The following is an 8,757-nucleotide window of genomic DNA, read 5'->3' on the forward strand; positions in this document are numbered from 1 at the left end:
TCCCCTCCCCACAGCCAGAGGCACAGGGTCACCAGCTCCTGCCACCCTCGCCTGTAGGGTGGCAGCCACCCCTGCTGTCCCCGTCTGGCTGTAGCAGAGTGGCCACTGGGCTCCATCACTGCAGGAGCCACTTCTGGGGGTTGTGATCCAGCTTTTCCTTGGGGAAGAGGTCGAGTGTGGGAGCAGAGGGAGCCCCTGACCCCGAGATGGGCTGGGGGAGAGGGGGTGATGGTAGGGAGCAGGCCAGACCTAGCCCTTAGCTGGACACCATGGATGGCCACAGCATGGAGGGGCGGTGGGAGAGACCCACAGCTATGGGGAGATGCAGACAGCTGGGAAAAATGTGTGCCCCACCCTCCAAAAAAAAGCCAGAGAGAGAGATGGGTACCTGCCACATCTTGGTACAGGGACACCCTCAGCCTGGGGCACCAGAGGTGCCAGCCCCGGGGCAGGGGGACACTGACCCCACCCCAGTTGTGTGGTCTTATTAAAACCAGCCCCAGACCCTCCCCCCATCTCAGCAGTGAGCTGAGCCCTGAGGTGCTCATTGCACATGTGGGCAGCTCTGGCAGGGCTGAGCCTTTGAACACAGCCTGGCTGCTCAGTGGAAAGCCTCTGCCTCCTGCCTGTGATTCCCCCTGCCCTCCCAGTAGTCCCCTGAGGGACCAGTGTCCATCCAGGTGGGATCCATCCCTGTCCTGTCCCCAGCCCTGCCACAAACGTTAAACGCTGGGACCGAGCTTCTAAAAAACCAAGTACAAACTTTATTTTGTTTCTTTACAAAGGCACGAGCCTCTTTTTTTTTTTCAACTTTCTTAACAAAATAGAATAGCTTCTCAATCAACACAAAGACCTGAAAATCGTAAAAAAAATACAAAAAAAAAAACCAAAACAAAAAAACAAAAAACCCAAAAACAAAATAAAACAAAAAAAAAAGGGAAAGGAACCGAGAAACAGCTGCGGCTGGGGGGGAACTTACCGAATACCACCGAGGCTCTACACACAACTGGCCTAAAACCCTACAGCCAGGGGGAGGGGGGTGGCAGGGCGAGGGGGGGATCCACTAAAACAGGGGCCCCCCCACCCCCCACGACAGACCCAAGCGACACAATCACAAAATAGAAAAGCTCTTTCGGAGCTGATGGACCCCACAAACCGGATTAAGTGCTTAAAGGAGGGATGGGAGCAGAGTTTCGGGACAGGGATGGGTACGGGGATAGGGGTGGGGTTGGAAAATCAGCCCCCAGCCCGCCATCCCCGTGCCAAGGAAATGAGGGTTGGAAATACCAGGGAGGGGTGGCACATGCCGACCCTCCTGCCTGCGCTCCAATGGCATCATCCTGGGATTATTTTACTACCCAAAGGGGTTTGCCCTGCCCCATGTGGGGTGCGGGAGCCGTGGTGGGGCTGGTCGTACCCTGAAGCCAGGGGTCCCTGTCCCACCTTTGCTGCCATGCCACTTGGCATCTCCCCCCTGCTTAAAAAAAGGGAACATTTAATTCAACAAAATAAAAAAAAAAAACAACAAACACAAAAGAGAAGGAAAAAAACAAATTAAGATCCCAAAGGCCCTGTCCCAAGGGAACACCATCGGGAACAGCGGGGCTGCTGCTGGATTCCCTGTGGGTTGGCAGGTGGAGGGAGTGATAAAAAAAGGGTGGGGAGCTGTGACCCCCATCCCAAACGCCCTCCCCGCCCCTCCATGCCCCAAGCCCCCTGCATCCCACTGCGGCCACCCCCCGGGAGCTGAAGGGTGACCTTTGCCTGCCTCTAGCGCTCTGCTTTACAGTATTGGAAAAAGGTCATAAAAGAGACCCAAATCGCGTTGTATTTTTTAAAAATTTCAGCATATTCTCTGACATTTTCCCCCCCCCACCCCGACCCCGGCTCCCCTCCTTGGCTGCCGGCTGGGGGGTGTCAGGGCAGCTCCCCGTCCCCCGAGGGCTCCTCTTTGCTCTGGTCCATGGAGTCACTGTCGTTGCCCTCGGTGTCGGAGGCGGTGTCGGAGGCGGAGGGCTCGGGGCAGGCGCGCACGGGCGTCACGATGACGGCGCGTCTCTGCTCCTCTTCCTGCAGCTGCTTCTCCTGCGTCCCTTCGATGTGCTGGATCGCCTGCCAGGGGCAACCACCCGCCATCAGGACACCGCCCGCGTCCCCTCAGACACAGCCCCCTCTGCAGCCCCCATCGCCGTCCTCCTCCCCCAACTCACCTGAACGATGGTGTCCAGGTTTTGCCGGGATGTGGAGACTGTGTTGATGACCGAGGAGGGGCCCATGGTGACCACGGTGACGTGATGGGAGGGAGGCGGTGCTGGAACGATCACGGTGGGGTGGTGGGTGGGCGCTGGGGGAGCGTGTGATGGCAGGAGCTGGGGAGAGAAGCAAACATCCCCCACCCCTCGGTGAGCAGGGACCTGAGCAGTGGGGAGAGCATCACGCTTGTTCACTGAGCCCAAACTCCATAAAAGCTGAAGCGTCACTTGGCTGCTCCAATTCTCCATCCTGATGGATGCAGGAGGATGCCGGCTGAGAGCTGCTGCCCCCTCAGCTTTGGCAGAGCAGAATGTGAGTATTCTGGGACAGGCAAGTGCCAGGCCTCCCATCACCCTGACCTGCATGGCCAGGAACCCCCCACACCCCTGGAGATCCTCGCTTGACCAGCGGATGGGAAGATCCGCCCAAGCAGGAGACTGTGCAGAGTTCACCTAAAAATAGGCTGAACTTCCCCAGGAGGCGGCTAGCAGGGACCCTGTGGGGACATGGCTTTTTAGAAGCCCTAGGAGGGTGGAAGCTGGTGTTCCTCTCTCCCTTTGAAGCTCCCAGAGCGGTGTGGCCACGGGCTGGGCTCGGGGACGACCACGCACAGGTGCCTGCACAGTGTTTGCCTTCCCCCTGCGCCTTTGGCAAATCCAATCGTGTTGGGGGAAAGGCTGAAGGCTCCCATCCCCACTGCCTGCCAGCTCCCTGCTCCCCTTTCCAAGCCTGGTGGGTGGCAGGGAGTGGTTTGGGGGTCCCTAAAGCTCAGTGGGAGTCACTCAGTGAGAGGTGAACCCCTAGGGATGAATCCCTGCCCACCAGCAAGCGACCTTCCCTGCACAAAGCCCTCCGTGACAGGGGCCGAGCTGCTTGGAAACCACCATGGGTGGTCCAAGTGTCCCAATGTGAAAGAAGGGGTGCACACAAGTACAGCCCCCTGAGCACTGGGGGGGGCTTTGGGCCGACCCCTTCCCAGTTTGCCAAGGGTGAGAGCTTTGCTGGGACATCACTGCCCACAGGAGGTGCCAAGCCCATCCCTAAACTGCCCCAACCTCCTGTATTTCACCACCTGGGGGGCACCACGGGTGGGCTTTGGGCAGGATGGGCTGGGGTGCACTCACCTGGGTTCGGATCTGCTGCTCACGCTCGAGCTTCTCCTGGTGCAGCAACCTCACCTGCTCCTGCTGCTGCTGGAGCTGCACCTGCTGAGCGATCACCTTCAGCTTCTCGGGGTACATGTGGGCCTCCAGGGAGCGAACCTGTGGGCGAGAGAGCCCTGCCATCAGTCAGGAGACGGGCACAGCAGAGCCACGGAGCCCTGAGGGAGTGTGGAGCAGCGGTGGCCAGAGCAGATGTCCGGCGGTCCTGTGGCAGTGCCGCTGTCCTGGGGGTCTGCTGGGGCCGTGGCAGAGCCTGCTAGAGGGCACCCAGCCTCACCTGCTCCTCCAGCATCATGCGGACTGAGCGCTCCTTGTCCAGCTGCTGCCGGAGCTCGATCATCTCCCGACGCAGATCCTCGGCCTTCTCATCTTCCCAGATGTCTGGAGAGCCGATCCCCTCGTCTTTGTCCTCCGCCCGTCGCCGTTTCGGGGAGGAACCACTGAATTCCTGCCGTGGGAATGTGGTGTCAGGGGACAGGGACCAGCCTGGATGCCCTCCCCACCATCCAGACCACACCTGGGTGATGCCACCCCCCACCACAGCTCCCTGCTGGGAAGGGTCTCTGCAAGGTTGTGCTTGATGCCTGTGGATGGACAGGCTCCTGCATCTGCCCCCCATCCTGGTCCTCGCCCCCCCAGCCTTGTGCCAACCCGATTCCCACACTGTGATACCCAGAACAGTTCACCCTGGGCACTCCAGCACCAGAACTGCCACCAGGCTGTACCCCGACACCCCAAATGAAAGTGGGACCCCAGCCCCTCTCCCCCTGCCAGGTAAGGGATGCCAGGTTGAGTGGGGCTCCCTGCCCTGCCAGGAGGGTGCAAACATCTCCATTCCCCTGCTGATTAGGGTAGAGGGTCTTGCCCAGGCCCCAAGAAACAGTGATGATGTCCCCTCCCTGGCCAGCTGGGACTGTCCCATCTCCTCCCATCCCATCCCTGGGGCACTACCTGGATGAACCGCTTGAGCTGGGTGTTCTGCTGCAGCAGCCGAGTCTTTTCCTGCTCCAGGGAGAATATGTACTCGGCTGTCTGCTGAAGGATGGCTGCCTGTGGGAGAGCCAGGAGGGGCATGCTGAGGCAGGAGATCATGCTGTCCCCCCAAACTCCCCTTGCTGAGCTCCCTCCCTGCCCAGAAGGCAAGCAGCACTGCTCCATACCCAGCCCCGGCACCTCCGTTCAGGGTCTGCTTCACCTGCAGGTCCCCTCTGGGATTTCCACCACAGGGAAATCCTCCAATTCCATTCCAGGAACCTGCCTGGCTGCCGAGCCCCTCCTCAGCCCACTCCCCTCTGCAGCAGGGTCTCCTCCTCACCCAGGCACAACACCCTGCTCCTGGGGCACAGAGGGCTGCCACACGCACTCAGCCCCCTCCGGGCCACTGGGTTGGTGATGCAAACCCACTCCCCCAGGGGAAACACCCCAGGAGAGACCTCGATCAGTGTATTAACATATGCAAATACCCCCAATTACACTTTCAGCCCCTCCACCTGAAGGCCCAGTGTCCGCACCCCACACGGCCGCAGCCCCGGCGATATCCCGCTCACCTTGCTGAGCTTCTCCCCGTCCGTGTGTGGGATGAGGGTTTTCAGGGACTGGAAGCCAGCATTGATGCTCTGCATCCGCCGCCTCTCGTTGCTGTTGGCGATTTCCCTGCGTATCCGCCGCTCCTGGTCCCGCTGGGTCTCCGGAGTCAATGGGATGTTGGCCAAGCTGCGAGAGAGGCGTGGGGTTAGGGAGGTGGGGGCTGCACCCCTGCTGCCAGCTCACCCCGCCGCATCCCCCCTCGCTTCGCAATGACGATGCCAAGCCCTCCGAGGGATCGGCGATGCAGGTGGGAGGGTTTCTCCAGCCCTGCATCCAAAGCTCTGGGGGATGAGTTGACCCAACGGTGGCCCCACTGCAGCCCCCCAGCTCTGCTGGGCTCGGGGAGCCGGGGACCCCCGGGCGGGTGAGGGAGGCTGCGGGGCTGGCCGGCTGTGTCCCCATGGGGCCGGCCGGCGTGTGTGGCCCCGGGAAGGCGGCTCCCTCCCTCCCGCCCCGCTGATGGCTTCCAGATGACAGCTCCGAGCAGAGAAGCCCCTGTCCCACCCCAAGCCGCAGCTCCTGCCTGCTTCCTGCCGCTGCCTCCTCGCCCCCCACGCCCTTGCCCCGCAGATGTGCTGGGGAATGCCTCCCGGGGCCAGCGATGACACCGGCGTGGAGGGCTCTGGACAGACAACACCCACGGGTCCAGGGCACTGTTCTCAAGCAAAGCCCATCGCTGAGGGGTCCAGCTTCTGCACCCACACCCTGCTCCTTCCCCTAGGGAAGCAGGGAGGGGGTTTGGATCACAGGGATGGTGAGCCTGCTGGGCTGTGGTACCAGCTGGCCATCCCGCCGTGCCAAAGCCACAGACAGCCACACACCCAGCACCCACTGTCGCCAGGGATGTTGCAAGGCACCAAAGACTAAACACAGGAGCCAGGCTGCCGCCACAAGGAGAGATAAGACGGGCTCCAGTCACCCATCCAGGTGCCCGGCGGCTCTGGGACAGAGATGGGAATGTTCCACCCAGAGCCTTGCCAATGCCAGGCTGGGAAGAAAAGCCCGGCATCCTGCCCTCCCTGCCCTCCTGGTGGGAGGAACCATGGAGATTTGGAACCCAGGGGTCTAAGTGATACTTGAGGTACCACCATGTGCCCAGGCAATGCCTGGAGGCTCCCAGGTCATTGCTTGTTGTGACCTGGGAATGCACCACAACTCCTCAAAGATTTACAGGGATGGGGAAAGACCCAGCTCATCCCAGAGGGGTGGGGAATGATTGTAACTCAGCCCAAGGGGAAGGGAATAGATCCCAGCTCAGCCCAATAAGATAGAGAAGAATCACAGTTCATCTGAAGCAGACAAGGAAGGATCCCAGATTACCCTAGACGGATGGGGAAGGATCCCAGCTCAACCTAGAGGGACAGGGAAAGATCTCAGTGCATCTCAAGGGTATGGGGAAAGATCCCAGCTCAGCCCATGAGGCCAGGAAGACATTTGTCCCCAGCCTCCAAGGCAGCATCCCAGCACAGGCTGACACTGGGTGCTAAGAACCCACCACACCGGTTCCCTCACGTGCTGATCCCAATGGATGTCCTGGGGTTGTGGATCTGGGATGGGTGCCCAGGGGTCTGCCTCTCTCACCGGGAGCAGCCATCTGTCACATGGACCAAGAGCTGTTTGCAGCGGGATCGTGGCACAGGGCTCCCATCTGGTGGTGGCTGTCACCCACCTCCCTGCTCCTGCTGAAACCAGCCCCCAACTTGTTCCTAAAACACGCCAAACTCTGCAGGTCTTGGGGGCAATGTCCCTGTTGGGGATGCAGCCAGAGTGCTGCTCTGGGATGTCTGACCACCAGACTCGTAAGGGGAATGGGACAGAGAGGCCCAGGACTGGGCAGCACGGAAGCGGCTTCTTAAATACCGGGGAAGGAGGAAGAGCCTGCTTCCTCACCGGCAGACCTCCCGCAACCTGCCCCAGCTGCTCTTCCTGGGAAGAGACCTGAGAAGTGACGGAGAGATATGGAGAGGGCAAAAAATCCATGGATTCAGAAGCCATCCAAGCACCCAGCATGACCAGGGATGTGGCAGGATAGAGGCAGGGGGAGCAGGTGGCAGCCACCAGAGCCCCTGGGGTATCCCCAGCCTCGTGCTGGTGCTGTGGGGTTTGGGTCAGGCAAGCAGAATTTGCTTGCCACCAGTTTGCCACCCTGGTAAGAACATCCCACATGCCTGGACCTCCAAGGAAACAAACCCACGGGGGTGTCAGAGCAGGGCACACGTCCCATGGCAGATGCCCCCACTGCCCATTCATGTCCACCACTGCCCACAGCTGGTGCTGTGGGTTGTGCTGGCGGCCAGGGGAGGCACAACCTTGCGGGCAGGGTGACTCTGAGCTCCCTGGGGTCACAGGTAGGGTGTCCCTGAGCTTGCAGGGCGTCCCCATGCTTCCATGAAGGGCATCCCCATGCTGACTGAGCTCAGAGTCAGGCTACACCTGAGCATACAAGCAGGGTACAGGCAATCCCACAGGTAGGATGTCCCCCAGAACCCTAAGCTTGCAAGCAGGATGTCCCTGAGCTACTTGAGGTCACAGGTAGGGTGTCCCTGAGCTCTCAGGCAGGGCAGTCCCCAAGCACCCTAAGCTTGCAGGCAGGGGATCCCCAGCACCCCAAGCTCCAAGCAAGGTGTCACCCATGCACCAAGAGCTCGCAGGTAGGGTGTTCTCCAGCTTCTGGAGCTCCAGGCAGGGCATCCTCCAGCACCTCAAGCTTGCAGGCAAGGGGTTCCCCAGCACCCTGAGGTCTACGCCGGGTGTCTCAGATGTCGGGGCAGTGGGAAGGTTGCGCAGCTCCCCGAGCTCTGCCCCGTGCCGGGGTCAGTGAGGGACCACGCAGCCCCCCATCCCCGGGCGGGACAGCCGCATCGCCCCCCCACCCAACCCATGGGCCCGCAGTGCCTAATGTGGGGGACCCCAGTGAAGCCACCCCCCGCCCTGCTCCACCGCTGCACCCCCGGGGGGGGGGAGAGCTCAGGTGTGGGCACCCCCCGGGATCACCGGGACGGAGCCCCCCACCCCCGTGGGGCAGAGACAGCACCCCGAAGGGCCGGGCCCCCAACACGTGCCGCGGGGCCCGGGCTGCCCCATAGGGACTTCATGGGGCCGCCGCACGGCGGGGCCGGGCCTGGTGGGGGATCAGAGCCCCCGGGAGGAGGTCTCAAGGCCCGGGGAGAGTGGGGGGGGGGGAAATCTCAGGGCCGCCCCGCGTGGCCCCGGGGCCCGCGCCGCCCCCCCCCCCGCCCGCCGCCCCCCGCGGGCACAGCCCCCATCCCGGGCCGCCCCTCCGCTCCGCGGGGCTCCCCGCGTGTCCGCGGGCTTTGTGCCGCCGCTCCCGCACTACATGTCCCGGCAGCCCCGGCCGCGACCCGCCTCCTCCGGGCGGCTGCAGAGTCACGGCCAGGCCCGGCGGTAAACACACACCCCCGCGCCCCCCGGGTCCCCGGACACCCGCGCCCCCCGCCCCGGGCGCCCCCCGCCTCCCCCGCGGGGGCCGGGCCGGGCTGCGGGGCCGGCGCTCCCCGCCCGGGCCACGCGCGGCCGCCGGCCCCATGTGCGCGGCCGGGACCACGTGCGGGCGGTGGGGCCGCGGCGGCCGCGCCGCTCCCCCCGCTCTCCGCGCCCCCCCTTCCCCGCCATCCCCCCGCAGCTCCCCGAGCGCCCCCGATCCCGGGGTCTCCCGGCGCGCCCCCCCCCCCCTCACCTGCAGAGCCCGCCGATGACCTCCTTCTCGGATTTCCTGAAGTGCTGCAGGGCCGGC

The 8,757-nt window shown here is 62.9% G+C and overlaps 1 protein-coding gene across 1 annotated transcript in view; it reads right to left on the minus strand.

The window, feature by feature from the left end:
- Positions 1-772: 772 nt before the first annotated feature.
- TFAP4 (transcription factor AP-4) overlaps positions 773-8,757 on the minus strand; it is an 8,758-nt gene continuing 773 nt past the window's right edge. The window contains exons 2-7 of the mRNA XM_027882781.1: positions 4,964-5,129; positions 4,368-4,466; positions 3,694-3,864; positions 3,378-3,515; positions 2,211-2,369; positions 773-2,112 (exon numbers count right to left, since the gene is read on the minus strand). Of these exons, the coding sequence (XP_027738582.1) occupies positions 1,918-2,112; positions 2,211-2,369; positions 3,378-3,515; positions 3,694-3,864; positions 4,368-4,466; positions 4,964-5,129 (928 nt within the window). The 3' untranslated portion in view covers positions 773-1,917. The remainder of the gene's footprint in view (positions 2,113-2,210; positions 2,370-3,377; positions 3,516-3,693; positions 3,865-4,367; positions 4,467-4,963; positions 5,130-8,757) is intronic.

This window comes from Empidonax traillii, unplaced genomic scaffold (assembly GCF_003031625.1).
Source record: "Empidonax traillii isolate 1590-97213 ecotype Southwest subspecies unplaced genomic scaffold, ASM303162v1 scaffold111:size2041728, whole genome shotgun sequence".
NCBI classification, from domain to species: Eukaryota; Metazoa; Chordata; class Aves; order Passeriformes; family Tyrannidae; genus Empidonax; species Empidonax traillii.